This window comes from Microtus oregoni, unplaced genomic scaffold (genome assembly GCF_018167655.1).
Source record: "Microtus oregoni isolate MIOR12 unplaced genomic scaffold, Mior012 000025F_ref0000491, whole genome shotgun sequence".
Classification (NCBI taxonomy): domain Eukaryota; kingdom Metazoa; phylum Chordata; class Mammalia; order Rodentia; family Cricetidae; genus Microtus; species Microtus oregoni.
In genome coordinates this window covers 16386802-16402356 of record NW_024543084.1, presented here as the reverse complement: position 1 = coordinate 16402356, position 15555 = coordinate 16386802, and the positions used below count along the sequence as shown (strand labels likewise).

The 15555-nt window shown below is 53.4% G+C and overlaps 2 protein-coding genes across 2 annotated transcripts; both read left to right on the top strand.

Moving 5' to 3' along the window:
* Window positions 1-5227: 5227 nt before the first annotated feature.
* Window positions 5228-9606, top strand: Lcn2 (lipocalin 2). Its single transcript, XM_041675061.1, has 7 exons — window positions 5228-5435; window positions 5931-6070; window positions 7885-7964; window positions 8110-8232; window positions 8419-8520; window positions 9220-9246; window positions 9428-9606. The coding sequence occupies exons 1-6, from the start codon at window positions 5298-5300 to the stop codon at window positions 9237-9239; spliced, it is 603 nt and encodes a 200-aa protein (XP_041530995.1). The 5' UTR covers window positions 5228-5297; the 3' UTR covers window positions 9240-9246; window positions 9428-9606.
* Window positions 9607-12012: 2406 nt separating this feature from the next.
* On the top strand, window positions 12013-15177 carry Bbln (bublin coiled coil protein). The gene is made up of 2 exons (XM_041674777.1): window positions 12013-12215; window positions 14740-15177. The coding sequence occupies exons 1-2, from the start codon at window positions 12137-12139 to the stop codon at window positions 14910-14912; spliced, it is 252 nt and encodes an 83-aa protein (XP_041530711.1). The 5' UTR covers window positions 12013-12136; the 3' UTR covers window positions 14913-15177.
* Window positions 15178-15555: the final 378 nt, after the last annotated feature.

The window sequence follows — 15555 nt, the reverse complement described above, 5'->3', positions numbered from 1 at the left end:
AGGGTCTTACACTACAACCCACACGGTGTTGGAATTTACCCAGGTTGACCTCCAATTCATGGCCATCTTCTTGCCTCAGCCTGCCAAATGCTGAGATTAAAAGTGGTTACAGAAAGCCGGGCGGTGGTGGCGCACGCCTTTAATCCCAGCACTCAGGAGGCTGAGGCAGGCGGATCTCTGTGAGTTCGAGGCCAGCCTGGTCTACAAGAGCTAGTTCCAGGACAGGCACCAAAAACTACAGAGAAACCCTGTCTTGAAAAACATCAAAGAAAACAAAAAAAACAAAAAAACAAAAGTGGTTACAGAGTGGTCTATTATTTTATTTTACTTTTGTGTACGAATGTGTATGTGTTTGGGGGAGTATGTGTGAAAATGTCAACAGGGACAACCTGGGGGCAGTCCTCACTTACCATCTTGTTTGAGATGTTCTCTTCTTTGTTGTATATGCCAGGCTAGCTGGCCCATGAGCGGCTGAGGTTTCTCCTCCCATCTCACCACAGCAGCAGTGAGACACCTGACTCTTCTGTGGCTTCTAGGGGTTCAGGTTTGGATCCTCATAATTACACAGACAGCGCTTTACGCCCTGAACCATCTCACTAGCCCCTGTGCACAATGCTTCTCTGATTTCGGACTTCTGGATTTTGGAAGTCGTGATTCTAAGGCCCCAAACGTGGTAACTTGTCGCAATTTGATGATTTGGGAAACTCACCCTTTCCCAATCGCAGAAGCCGTTGGTAGGAAATACACTGTTTTGAAAAGTTTGCTCTTGAGAAAAGGCTGAGTGTGGCTAGCGTTGGATCCATGGATGGAGAAAAAGGTGGGCCAACACGGGAGGCCATAAGAAGTGAGGAGGAAGTGGACTTAATCTACAGAACCCAGAGTAGCATGGAACGCGGAGACGCAGCGGTGTCTAGAGGGTGACCTAGGGGTGAAGTAGAAACCAGGGAGCTGCCGGGCAGTGGTGGCACACGCCTTTAATCCCAGCACTCGGGAGGCAGAGGCAGGCGGATCTCTGTGAGTTCGAGACCAGCCTGGTCTACAAGAGCTAGTTCCAGGAGAGGCACCAAAAACTACAGAGAAACCCTATCTCGAAAATCAAAAAAAAAAAAAAAAAAAAAAAAAAAAAAAGAAAGAAAGAAACCAGGGAGCCATGTGCTGCCTCTGTCTGACTAAGGCCGAGCCCCTCTAGAACAGCACCAGGGACTGGAGTCTCCCATCCCAAGGCCCTAGGGACACTGGGTCCTATGCCCTCTGCCTGTCCATCACACCAACACAGAAAGTTACACCCTGAAACTCTGGCCCGAGCCCTGTCCCCAGGAACTCACTTGGTACCACTCCCCTGGGACAGAAGGACTCCAAGAAGGGCGGTAGTCAGGCCCAGGCCGAGATCTCAGTGGCCATTGTCAGCATAGCTCTTACCTGTTCCTGGTGCCACCTTCCCTGGTCATTGCCCCTCTCTACTGACTCAGGTCAGCCCCATCTTCTTGTAAAGCAGTCAACACTGACCCTGTGGAGCCTGCCCCATCCTTGCTGCCTGTCACAGCCTCACCCATCCCTCTTACTTGGGGGCAAGGCTCAGCCCCTGAGACCACGGGACAAACAGGGTGGTACAGAATGGTGTTGCTTGTCTCAGAGAACCCAAGGGTCTCCCAGCAAGGGTGCGCTGGTTCTGGAGTTGGAGACACCCTTGTAGACACCTAGTCTAACCATCCCAGCACCCAGGTGGTGCACTTTCCTGACCTGACCTGGGTTTTCAGGGCAAAAGAAAAAGGCAGCCTTTTAGGAGGAGCAGCCTGTCCTTTTGCACAAGCATCCTCTGAGTGTGTCCATCAAAGGCCCAGGTCAGCTAAGGCCTGGGAATCAGGGAACCGGAGCACGGGGACAAGAAATGGCTGCCGTGGGCATGTCCCTTCCTTGTGCAACTTGAGGTACCAGGAGCAGGTGTCTTGCCTAATACCAGCATCATGCCAGGCAGAATCACCCTGCTCAGTGAGCCCAGTAGCCACCCACTGCCTCCCGGATAGCTGGTGCCTGCCGCAGACTCTACCCAGAGCTGTGGCCTCCAGTCCCCAGCACCTATGGTCATGTTGGCTCTCTCACCTACAGAGGCATCCATGCTCCAGAACAAAACACAGGGTTACAGAGGAATGAGGTCCCACCTCTCCTTAAGGTTCTATGGGCAGTCGATGGTTGTCTTTTTTTGACAGGGTCTTGCTATATAGACTAGGCTAGCCTCGAACTCACTGAGTTTAGCTTGCTTCTGTCTCCCAAGTACTGGGTTTAAAGGTGTGCATGATTACACCCAGTTTAAGAGTATTTATAGGCCGGGTGGTGGTCGCACACGCCTTTAATCCCAGCCAGCACTCACGCAGCAGAAGCAGGCAGATCTCTGTGAGTTCAAGGCCAGCCTGGTCTACAGAGTGCATTGCCCTGGGCACACTAGGCAAGTGTTCTGCCACTGAGCGGGATCCCTAAACCCTCTCCAGGCTTTCTTGCCTCAGGTCTCCTCCCAGGCCGCCCTGGCTTCTGAGAAGCTGACTTGGTAGTCCTGCATCTGCATCCTTCAAGCTGGTCTGCAGTAAGGGCTGGAGGGCAGGGCTGTGTTAGCCCCAGCCCCTCATGGACACCATGGTATTCAGTTTCTGGACACCAGATCACAACGTCCCTGAGATACAACAATCTAGGAACACATCAAGTGGATTAGACCCACTAATAGTGGGGTTTCGGAGCAGCTAGAGTTCTTTGGGCCCATGACCACAGAAAACCCAAGTGCGAGCCACACATGTGGTAATCTCAGCACTTGGTGGGCTGGGCAGGGTCACAAACTTGAAGCTAGTCTGGGCTACCTACTAAAGTTAGTGTCAGCCTAAATTACACTTTGAGACCTGGTATCAAACTATATAATTAAAAGAGTCAGATGGTGTGGTTGGTGATGCGTGCCAACACTCCAGATAGAGGCAGAGGTGGGAGGAAACAAATGAGAAAGACAGACTGGGTGGGAGATGGAGGCTGGGGATGAGAAGCTCAGAGTCGCCTTTGGCTTCATAGGGAATTCGAGGCCAGCCTGGGCTATATGAGATCCTGTTTCAGAGAAAGGAGGGTCTGGGAGACCTAGCAGAGTCCTGGGGGAATTGCACACAGCAGGAACCAACAGACAGGCAGGAGGTGGTTGTGTGTCTTGTACCTGGAGTGGCCAGCCTTTGAAACCAGCCCAGGCTCCTGAGCTAGGCCATCTCCCCTTCACTCTTAATTCTGACCCAGAACTCTGCCCCGGTTCATACTCTAGAGTTCCACTGGTCAGGTAGCCCCCTGGTTTTCAGAGTCTAGAATATTCTACCTAACTCCTCTGAGATTCTGGGATCAGTCTTTCCTGACTGAAAACTCTTGGGGGCTCTGTCCATACCCGTTTTTCTAACACCCAGTTGTCACCAAAGACTCTAGGGTACCTTTTTTATTAACGTATATATATATATATATATATATTATTAACGTATATATATAATATATATATAATATATATATTATATATATAATATATATATGTTTGTTTTAAGACAAAGGTCTTGAAATGTAGCCTTGGCTTGCCTCAAACTCCTTTGTAGACTAGGCTGGCTCAGCCTTGAACTCATAGAAGTTCCCCGCCTCTGCCCCCAATGTTGGGCTTAAAGGCATGAGTCACCACACCTGGCTTTCAAGGATACCTTTTAAGCTAAAATGTTTAGTAAATTGGAAAGTTGTTTTTTTTGTGTGTGTGCTGTTGTGAATAGAACCTGGGGCCTCCCCCGTGCTGGGCAAACCCTCCACCTCTGAGCTGCCTCCCCAGCTCGTAGATACCTTTTAAGGTCACAGAAGCTAGAAGGGGTGGATCCCCTTGGGCTGAGATTGAAGGGTGGGGAGGCCACGGCACCTCAAGAGCAACAGGATTTGATGGGCACATAGTCCCCGCAGCTTGGCTCAGCTTTGCTTCCTCCCTTTCACCATCCAGGGACTTGAGGGGACAGATCTAGTGGTGGAGTCTCTCTGACATGGGGTCAGGGGTCAGGCTGCACCCTACTTTAGGATCCCTTCCTAGGGGTCTCCCTTCCCCAGGGGCTAAAGGTTGGGGGTGGAGGCCAGCGGGTGATCAGTAAGCCCTTTCAGTCCTGTGCAGGGCCAGGGGACTTCAGCCTCAGGTCAGATGGCTTTTAAGTGAGCCATCTTGGGGTGGGGGTCGGGAACAGTACAGCCCCTGAGGTTCATCACTTCCATGGAAGCCAGCCAGGCCTCCAATGAGGACATGGTTTCCCTCAGGACTAGGCCTCAATCAGCTCTGGAGGGGCTAAGACCCCTGACGCCACTGGGTTCCATTATTCAGAGGGATCTTCCCAATGGCCTCTCAAGGACAATCGTGCCTTCTCCTCTAAAGAAACCAGATAAGTAGGGATGTGTGGAGCCGTTCCTCCCTCCCACACCCACTTTCCCAAATTTGCCTCCTGCAATCTCCTTATCCTCTGAGGTTAGCTGGCACTGTGGTTGCAGCCCTCGGCCTGGAATGCAGCCACATCTAAGGACTGTGTGGCACAGGAGGGGGCATCCCCTGAGAGTTCAGCTGCCTCTCTGTCTGATCCCGTAAATGGTGGCGGGATCATGGGAAAGTGAAGGGTTTCAAGGTATTGGACACTCCCAGACCAGTCTTTTGGACACCTTACACTGTGTGCCAGACCTAGTGTGAGCTTGGCAAGCTCAGAACAGGTTGTCCCATTCTTCTCTGTCTAGAACGTTCACTCTCGGCTGCCCCACTCTTCCCAAAACAAGGAAACTGCACAGGATCTGGCAGCGTGGGGCATTTCTGGTTTTAGCAGGTGTGGGCGCAGGGAGAGGCCTTCACCACACACACCGTCTGGAGTTTCTGATGTGCTAGGACTCCTAGGGGCCGTGGGGCTGGGAGACTGCCCAGATCTGAGCTGTTGACCCAGTCAGGGCCAGCTAGACAAAGGGGTACAGACAGTGCCCTCATGCCTGCCAGACTCCAGAGCTCTGCCAGTGTCCCTCCTGTCCCCCTCCCCTGCTGTCTCCCTGTCACTCAGCCTTGCACAACCCTGACCTGGGTGAGAAAGGGACAGAAATCTTGCCAAGTATTTCAACAGGACATGCCGGCAATTGCCTCATGCTTCCTGGACTTGGTAAAGGATGGATTTCCCCAGTGACCCCCCCATAACAGGGGGCTGGCAGCCTGGTGGCCCATAAACAGTGTCCCTGGGGAGTCCTCCTCAGTCTCTTCCTCCTCCTACCTACGGGACCCAGTAACTGCTGAAACCATGGCCCTGGGTGTCCTGTGTCTGGGCATTACCCTGCTTGGGGTTCTGCAGAGCTGGGCCCAGGACTCAACTCAGAACTTGATCCCTGCCCCATCTCTGCTCAAGGTTCCCCTGCAGGCAGGCTTCCAGAAGGATAAGGTAGGGACCTGGAAGGGCAGCTGCAGGAGGGAGCAGGGGAAACAAGGAGCAGATGGGAAGAGAAGCCAAAGGCTTCACGGACAACACTGGGTAGGATGGATAAAACTCTGGGAGACCAGGGTCGGGGTCCGCTCACGATCATCCTGCGTCCCAGTGGAAGCCACACCTTGTTCTGCTCTGACAGTCAGTCTGGGGGAACTTCACCGGTCTATACCTCCTTTTCTGTAACCCCCATTGTCTGTGTAAGGTGGGCAATCTCTTTAGTCAGCTCTGCCTGAGGAGGAAGCAGAAGGCCAACAGCCCCTTGCCCAGGACCACCCCATCCTCCAACTCAGGGCAACTCCACCTAGGGTCTTGCCTGGCCTTGGAGAAGTCCAACTCATGCCTGTGTCTGTAGACAGACCCTGTCACTCTCCAGCCTGCCTGAAGGCACCAGCAGGACCAGTGCAGGAGGAGCAGCCATCCCTGGCTCCATCTGTCATTAACCCTTTGCAGTTTCAGGGGAGGTGGTATGTTGTGGGCCTGGCAGGCAATGCGGTCCAGAAAGAAGACGAAGGCCGCTTTACCATGTACAGCACCATCTACGAGCTGCAAGAGGACAACAAGAGCTACAATGTCACCTCCATCCTGCTCAGGTGAGGCCCTGTCACCCCCATGTCACAGTCAAGGACTTGGTCCATTTCTTGCTCGTTCCTTCCCTTCATTCCTGTCTTCTATCAGATGAGGATGGACATACAATCCACAGAAAACGAGAGGGAGGGAGCTAGGGCGACAGCGTGCCACGCAAGCATGAGATTCTGAGTTCAATCCCCCTGAGTCAATGTAAAGAAGCTGGGTGTGACATCTTAGCCCAGTGTGTGTGTGTGCGTGCGTGAGTGTGAGTGTGTGCACACACAACCAGGATCCCTTAATCCAGTCAGTGAACTCCAGGTTTAATAAGAGACCTTGTCTCAAAAGTAAGGTGGAGGGACTGGGGAGATGGCTCAGTGGTTAAGAGCACTGGCTGTGTTTGCAGAGGACCTGGGTTTGATTCCCAGCATCCACATAGCAGCTCACAACTGTCTGTAACTCCAGTTCTAAGGAATCCAACATCCCCTTTTTTGTTTTTTGTTTTTTTCTTTTTTGTTGTTTTTCGAGACAGGGTTTCTCTGTGTAACTTTTGGAGCATGTCCTGGAACTTGCTTTGTAGACCAGGCCGGCCTTGAACTCACAGAGATCCACCTGTATCTGCCTCCTAAGGGCTGGGATTAAAGGCATGTGCTACCCCTGCCCAGACCAACATCCTCTTCTGACCTCCATGACACCTGTGTACGAACATTGCATAGACATACACACTGACAAAACACTCATAATAACCATACACATAACTGGACCAAACCCAGGACTTTGCACTTGCAAGGCAAACACTGCACCTCTGACCCAAATCCCTAATATTAATTTTTAATAAAAAAAATAAGGTGGAGAGAGATGGAGGAAGCCACCAGACATTGCCCTCAGGTTCCATATGCACACACAGACACGCATCAAAAAGAGAATGAGAGGGAGAAGGGGCATTGAATCCAGTCTTCAACCCTACCCTGGCCTCTATCCAGGGCCTCCAGGGAGGTGACCTGGAAGGAGGCAGAAGTAAGCATAGCAGGAGCTGGTGGGCCCTGTGTCAGATGCTGTGCCTTCGAGATGCAGTCAGCCATTGGCATGGCCTCCCGAGCAAGGGTTGATGGGCAACCAGGAGTGTGATAGTCTCTGGGGCGCTTCACCCTGTGCCAGGGCTTGGTCTGGGGCTCCTGCAAGGGCAGTCCTGGCTCAGCTGGAGCACGGGAGAATGGGGGAGAGTGCCACCAGAGTGGGAAGAACACAGAGAATGAGGTCGGGGGTCCATTGGGGAGATGACAGTGGTGGGGCCAGGGTGTCGATTGGGGAGAGGGCAGTCGGGGCTCACCACCTGCAGAGCTGGGTAGCTGAGGAACAAAAGTAGATGAAAGGCAGGTTTGAGGAGCTCAGCTGTGGAGGACAGGATTGGGTGGGATTGGAGGAAAAGCCGAATATGGCCTAAGGGCTCAAAATGTGATGCTTAGCTTGTAGCAGGTTAGCAGCTCAGAAATAACCTCCCGAGGGAGGCGGCAGAGAGGGAGCAGGGAAAGGAGTAGGGCTACTTACATCGGGCCTGGATTGTGTATGGGGAGGGGAGGTCACGGCACTAAGGCACCAGGAAGAGGATCTGTATATTCTGGGGGAAGGGTCTCAGCGGGGTCAGGCAGGGAAGACCCAGAGGGGGAAGGCCCAGATGCATCTAAGATGGGTGGGTGGGGCTTCCTGCCAGGTTTGGGGACAGGCTATTACTGGTTGGACAGACAAGGGTGGAGGACACCAGAATTCTAACCCCACTACCCTAATCCAAGGGGCATTCCGGCCTGTGCCACATCCCTGCTCACTCCCGGCTTTCCCACAGGGACCAGCGCTGTGACTACTGGATCAGAACTTTTGTTCAGAGCTCCAGGGCTGGCCGGTTCACCCTGGGAAACATTCGCAGTGAGTGCTGAGAGGAGTGGGGCCCTTGTCCTTCTACCCAGACTCTGTAATGGGGAGAGGCACTCTGAAAGTCGGGTAGAAAGTACACAACACCCGCTTTCCTCTTCTCGGGGCAGAACCCATCCCCTGTCCTTCTTGCCCGCAGGTTATCCTAAGATACGGAGCTACAACGTACAAGTGGCCACTACTGACTACGACCAGTTTGCCATGGTGTTTTTCAAGAAGAGGACTTCTGGAAACAAACAGTACTTCAAGGTCACCCTGTATGGTGAGTTCTTGGCTGACGCTTAGGGACTCAACTTCCGGTTACACTCAAGGTTGGGATCCCACAGTCTCAGCCCAGGGAGTGGGCTCTCTGCAGACCTCCACGGATAACAAGTCTGAGACCTCACTTGCTAGGTCAGTGATATGTATGGAGTGTCCCGTGACCGCTCTCTGCTGATCTTGGTTGCAGGAAGAACCAAGGAACTGCCCGATGAACTAAAGGAGCGTTTTGTCCGCTTTGCCAAGTCTCTGGGCCTAACAGATGAGCATATCATCTTCTCTGTCCCCACCGGTAAAGGCCAGCTGGGGAGAGGGGAAAGGGACGTGGGGATGTGGGGACTGTCCAGGCTGATACCTGCCCATCAGAGAAAGGGAAGACACGGTCCCTTGCTCTAGCCACTGGGATCCACCTTGAGGTCTGGAAGACTCTGTGACACCCTGGGGTCTGTGGAGTCCTTAGGGATCCCAGCCCTAAGTTTTCCTTCTGCCAGTTGACCCAGAACATTCCCAGATGAGGAAACCTGGTCCATGTCCAAATACCCTCAGCAGTGCTGCCCCAAGCCACTTCCGCCTACAGCTGGAACCTTGGACAAACAAACCTACAAACCCCGAGCCTTGTTGTCTGGGGCCTCTCCCCATCCCATGACTTGGGAGACATCTTGTTTTCAAGTAGCCTGGGCAGGAGGCTCCTCCAGTCAGGTCACATAGAGCCACCAACTGAGATGCTACCAGGGCCCAACAGATAAGCAGGCAGAAAGCCTGGATACATGATCCGCTAAATACCTCCCACCCCTGCCCTTTGGCAGTCCTTTGGGTCTTTCTCTCGTGTTGTCTGTTCCACATGGGTCCTTTCTCTGTACCAACCCTGAAAGAAGTCCCAGATCTTTTATATTTGGGCTAGTCTGGACCTGAGGAAGCACAGGTTCCTAGGGGCCAGACATCACAAACACATGCCCCCATACTCTCTTCTGACGAACTTTCTCTCCTACAGACCAATGCATTGACAACTGAACAGGCGGTGAGTGTGGCTAGGATGGGGAGGGGCCGGGTGGGAGGCTAGGGTGTAGGGGACGGGGGTCTCCAGCCTGTGGCTGGCTGGGATGGGCAGCGGCTCGGTGGGAGGCCAGGGCATAGGGGATGGGGGTCTCCAGCTTGTCTACACTCTTCCCCTGAACGGTGGTGTTCTGATTCTGCTACAGTTTCTCAGGTGCTTCCTGTCTGTCCCCAGTCCCATCTCTCCTGTTGCTGAGAGCCACCTGGTTACCCCGCCAGTCACAATACCAATGAGTAGCAGATAACTCTTCTCATCTGGGCAGCACTGCCCAGCCATCTGCCCCAAATGACACCCACTTCTCTGCTAAATAAATGCATGTCCCAAGTTCTCTTGAGTGTGTGCTGCTTAACCCCATAACAATGAGGGGAGGGGCAGAGGGTGGGTTCACATCAATGTTAGTCCAGCAAGATGGTAGGGCTGCAGAAAGAAGGCTCAGGGAAAAGAAGGCTCCAGAACTCCAGCCTTGCCCCAACTTCCACCATCGTGACCACTAACTGCCCCAAGTCCCTCCTGTACAGAACCACATTACACTTGCTGCTGTTTTAGCTTGGTGGCTCCAGCGAGGGCAACACAGCTCCTCCGTGCCTGTCTCCAATGGGCATCCTGCACTTGGCCACCTGCACAGGTCCCAAAGGGCAGCCCCTCTGGAACTGGGAAGTTGGGAGAGCCTGGAGGGGGTATGAGGTACAGACACCCCACATTCATCCCGAACCTGCGATTGCTAGGAGTCTGCAGCCATTTCTCTTCCCCCTTCCCAGAATGCATGAGGTTCCAAATGAACCCCTTTCCCATCTCACACACAAACGCTGCCCTTTTCACCTTGACTGAAAAGAGAGGTGTGTCAAGTGGCGACAAGCCACACCCACAGTCCTGCAGGGGGCAGCTTAGACCTGAGACCCAGCTCAGCAGAAAGTGTTGAAATCTGGGCTGGACTAAAGGAAGAGATCTGGCTGACGCTGGGCTGAGCAGCCAGGGAGGGATAGAGGCAACGTTCAAGTCTGGGAAGGTTCCAGATGGAGAAGTACAGCTAAAACCTCCTAGTTAAAGCCTCAATGACTAGCCAGGAAAGGAAGCTACACCCACATACTTCATTCCTGGGCTCCAATTTGAACACAGATCTAATTTCTTTTTTTTTTTTTTTTTTTTTTTTTGATTTTTCGAGACAGGGTTTCTCCGTAGCTTTTGGTTCCTGTCCTGGAACTAGCTCTTGTAGACCAGGCTGGCCTCGAACTCACAGAGATCCGCTTGCCTCTGCCTCCCGAGTGCTGGGATTAAAGGCGTGCGCCACCACCGCCCGGCTCTAATTTCTTTCTTTTGGATCAGAGTCTTACTATGTATCCCTGGCTGGTCTGGAACTCTATGAAGAGCAGACTAGCCTTGAACTCATAGAGTTCTGCCTGCTTCTGCTTCCAAAGGGCTGGGATTAAAGGCATGCATCACCATGCCCACATTATTTATGTATGTTTATTTATTTATGTATATTTACTTATGTTTTCCTACCTATATGTACGTGAACCACATACATGCCATAGTTCTCATAGAGGCCAGAAGGAGGAGTCGGATCACCTGGAGCTGAAGTTACAGAGTCATGAGCCACCATGGTGGGTGCTGGGAGTTGAACCCAGGTCCTTCAGAACAGACAGTGGGTTTTGATTTTTCAAGACAGGGTTTCTCTGTGTAACAGTCCTGTCCTAGAACACGCTCTGTAGACCAGGTTGGCCTTGAACTTCCAAATATTCGCCTGCCTCTGCCTCCCAAGTGCTGGGATTAAAGGTGTGCACCACCACTGCCCAGTTTATTTTTACTTTTAATGATATGTCTGTCTGTCTGTGGTGCACATTGAGTGCAGGTGTTTGAGGAAGCCAGAGGCATTGAATTTCCCTGGAGCTGGCATTACAGGTGGATGCCAGCCACCCGCTTCATGCCCTATTTATTGGCATTGGTCAAACGGACTGACTCTACATCTACTGTCCAGGCTGGAGCCTGGTCTGATTTCTAGCCATAAGTGTAGTCTTTTTTTTTTTTTTTTTTTTGGTGTTTCGAGACAGGGTTTCTCTGTAGCTTTTGGTTCCTGTCCTGGAACTAGCTCTTGTAGACCAGGCTGGCCTCGAACTCACAGAGATCCGCCTGCCTCTGCCTCCCGAGTGCTGGGATTAAAGGCGTGCGCCACCACCGCCCGGCATAAGTGTAGTCTTTGAGAGCCCAAAGAGAAGAGATAAGGCCAAGATAGGACACGGTTGTGGGTCATCTCGGCTGCACCTGGGGGAGATGGGAAAAATGCGGATTCCTTGTCACTGGGAATAAAGTTCTCGAAGCTATATAAATCCTTAGGAGAGCCGGGCGGTGGTGGCGCACGCCTTTATTCCCAGCACTCGGGAAGCAGAAGCAGGAGGATATCTGTGAGTTCGAGGCCAGCCTGGTCTACAGAGCGAGTTCCAGGACAGGCTCCAAAGCTACGGAGAAACCCTGTCTCGAAAAAAAAGAAAAAGAAAAAAAGAGACGAAGGCAGCAGGATGTAGCCTAGTAGAAGTCTCAAGCTCTAGCGGGCCAGGGTTTCTACTGCCTGGCTTTCAGTGAGTGCGCTGGCTCCGCGGGGTCCAGCGCCCAAGAGACGGACGCGACACGGAAGTGAGAGGAGGAGCCTGAGAGCGAACAGGGGCGGAGCCCCGCTTGAGGGCGTGGCTTGTGAGGCCTGGGGCTGGGCTCTGGGCGGGGCTCAGGGCGGGCCGGGGTGCGCCCACCCTTCCGGCCCAGAGTTCCATCAGCTGCTTGCACCTTCCGCCCAGCGTCGGCTTTCCGCGCGACGGTCGCCAAATTCCATTTTCGCGTTGCCTTTGCGGTGCCCGAGCCCGCAATGTCGGGCCCCAACGGGGACCTAAGCATGCCGGTGGATGTGGGCGCGGAAGGCGAGAATGACAGCTTCGGGGAAGCAGGTGACCGGGGCGTGGGCGTGCTGCCGAGGCTACCTTTGCTTTGCTAGGGGTGCCGTCCTGGGATCTGAAATGGGAACGGGATGGAGGTGTGTGTGAGGGACTGAAGAGCCGTCCCACCCCGCCCCTGGGTGGCTCTGGAGTTGTCCCCACAGTCGCCTCGGAGGCAATGGCGAGCGAGCGCTAGCGAACGGATCCCTGGACGCAGCAGTACCGGGGAACTGTCGCTAACCAGCCATGGTTACATAGGGGAAACTGAGGCAGCGTCAGAGAAGCTTGTCGATTTGAGATTTGCTTCACCACTTTCTTCGCTGAAGCCCCCCCTTCTGCTTGGCTCTCTGCAGGAGGGGGTTGGCCCGGTGGGCGCCCCACTGTGCTGAGTCAGCACCCCCAGCCTCCTGGCTTTGCTGGTGTGACCTGCTTACCAAGCACTATGTTGGGTGCACAGCACTGCGGAAGCACCTCAGGGGAAGAATCAGCCCACAGACTCCTTTTGCACGTCTGGGAACCTCAGTTTTCCATCTGCAATACTGGGCACATTGGTGTTTCCTGTATTGGGATGTGTGGGGACTAAAGGGCAGAACGGAATGGAAAATGGTTAGACTCTAAGCTTCCAGCGTACAAGTTCCTTCTGAAAGTGGACAGTGCTTGTATTTTTTTTTTTTCTTAGCAAGCCTGGTGCCTTACCGAGAGAGCAGGTCTTGTGCAGTAAGGATGGAGTATGCTTTTGCTTTGTTATAAACTCTTTATTGAGCTGTAAGTCACACAATAGATTTTACCACATAAACTGTACAGTTCCGCAGGCTTTCACTGAATTCCCAGCATAGCCATTGGACAAGTTTCAGAATATTTTCACTACCCGGGTTCTGCTCTTAATAAAGGTTGTCCTCCTGGAGGCAGGTGCTGTGCAGTGAGTGCTAGCAGCCATGGTGGGAACATCATGAGGGGACTCGGTGAGGGTGTGGTGTGACCCCGAGTGGACACTGAGATGGTGAGGTGCAGGCTGTCTGACCCAGGACAGGAACAACGGCTAGGAAGCACCCTTGACATCGATGAAGGCACCGTCTCTCCTCACCCCTTGGCTAGCCTGCCATGAAACTGGGAAGGATGGGTCTTAACAGCTGTCATTAAGTTCTTGCTGTCGCCAGACCCCAACTGAGCTCTTGGTGTCCTGGGACCTCAGTGTCCCCTACTCCAATAAGGAGTTGCTGGGGTACAGACCTTCTGGGTCTCTGACCTTCAGGGTCTCTGACCTTCAGATCTGAGTCTTGCTCCTGCCACCAAGTAGCTATGGGAAGCTGTCTGGTTCCTTCCTTCTTAGGCCTCAGTTTCCCCATGTGTACCAGGGGGTTTGGACTTTAAGATCCAGCAGCCTTCAGAGGCTCTATCTTCAGTAAGGGATGCCCTTTCTGGGAACCATCCCCCAAAGGCATATCCCAGACACCCTCCCTGGGCCTTTTTCTTAAATCCACCAGCTACTTCCCCTTTGGTCCCATGCTGGCAGCTGAGTGTTTCTGAGTCATGGCTGGCGCAGAACTGGGACCCACAGTGGGCACAGTCCCAGACCTTGGGTCCTGAGGGACATAGGATTGCCAAGAGGCAGGTCAGAAGTCACTGTAGAGGAAGATGGAGAAGACTCGGAGGAGGAGGTGTTTGAGCTGTTCCTTGAAGGGCTGTTGTGGTCGATGAGTTCTAGATGGTAGACAGCTGAGCAAGAGCAGGGACTGGGAAGTCAGAGCTGCATTCATTCACTCATTCATTAAGTGCTTATTTGTGTCGTCGAGGGCACTGGGGAAACAGCAGAGAACACAAGACCTGTCACCTCTCCCAGACTGAGTGTGAGGTGGAGTCCAGACTATTGTCCAGCTCGTATGAGGGGAAAGCTGTGCAAGGTGGAGGCTAGAGACTCAGACAAAGGCCTGGTCCAGTGTGGGATACCGGGAGGGCTCCCTTTGGCGATAGCCATACCGAGACTTAGATAAATGATATTCATCCCAGAGGGAAAGACAAGGCCACCCAAGACATTCCAGGCAGAGCCATCAGTACGTGCAGAGGGCTTGAGACGAGCTAAGCCAGTGTGAGGGGAGAAGAAAGAGGTGGGAGGGAGAAGGGGCTAAAGGGGAAATGGGCTGGGTCTGCTCCAGGGTCTGGAAGCTGCTGGACACTACTGTGAAGGCAGAGAGAGCTGCAGAGGGGCTGGAGGTCAGGCCATGGCTAGACTGCAGCTTTTGACTGCCCCGCTTTGGAACATGGACGTCTAGGGAGCTATGGAAGGAAATGCAGAGGAAGCTTGGCATATGATAGGGCCACCAGCCAGGACACTGGCAGATTGCGCCAGGACCACACTGACCCTACAAGAAAGCTGTGCTATGGATGATTTCTGTGACACTTGTGGTACCTACTCATTTTCTGCACGGGGACACTGAGAATCAGAAAGGTTGGGGAGAGCTGGGGGCACTGGGTGTACTGTGTCTGTCAGCCCTGAGGAGACATGGGACCTTCCCTCTGTCTTTTCCCTTCCTCCCAGAGTACGCTGCCATCAACTCCATGTTGGATCAGATCAACTCTTGTCTGGACCACCTGGAGGAGAAGAACGACCACCTCCATGCCCGCCTCCAGGAGCTGCTGGAGTCTAATCGGCAGACACGCCTGGAATTCCAGCAACAACTCGGGGAGGCCCCTAGTGATTCCAGCCCCTAGGTGCCGGGAGCCCCAAACGTCCCGGCCTCGCCTCTATAGGCCATGTTCTGGCCGGGGTAGATACCACTTGGCTTAGACACCATCTCAGGTACTGGCCTTCAGATCCCCCAGTGGGTCTACCTGCCTGGACCAAGCCCCACTGCCCCATCATCCCTTCTGGAGCCAGGTGTGGTCCTACAACTCACTCACTCATCCACCTGCCCAGCTCCGGTCTCTTTCCCCTCCACCCTGGATTGAGTGTCCATATTAAAGAGATCTCCCACACTACTGCCCCTCTTGCCTCTTTGTGTCAGGGTAGGGGCCCCAGTAGCCACTGGGGGCAGATGGAGCAGACTGAGGCTCCTGAGCCACGTCGTGGGGCTGGGGTTCTTAGCCACTTTTCATTTCTGATGCAGAGGATACAGGCAAGGTCAGGGCTTCCTCCCTGCCTGGTGTGTTGCCTGCTAGCAGCTGCTTCCCAGCCTGGCAGAGACAGACATGCTCTGTGACTGAGCTCATTCAGCCTCTGGGCACTAGGGCCTTTCACCATGAAAACCGTCCCAAGATCTGACAGTAAACCGTGGTGCCTTCCACTCTAGCCTTAGTCTTCCCAGCTGGCACTAACAGCCAGGCCATTTTATCTCTGAAGGTCATTTCTCTATAA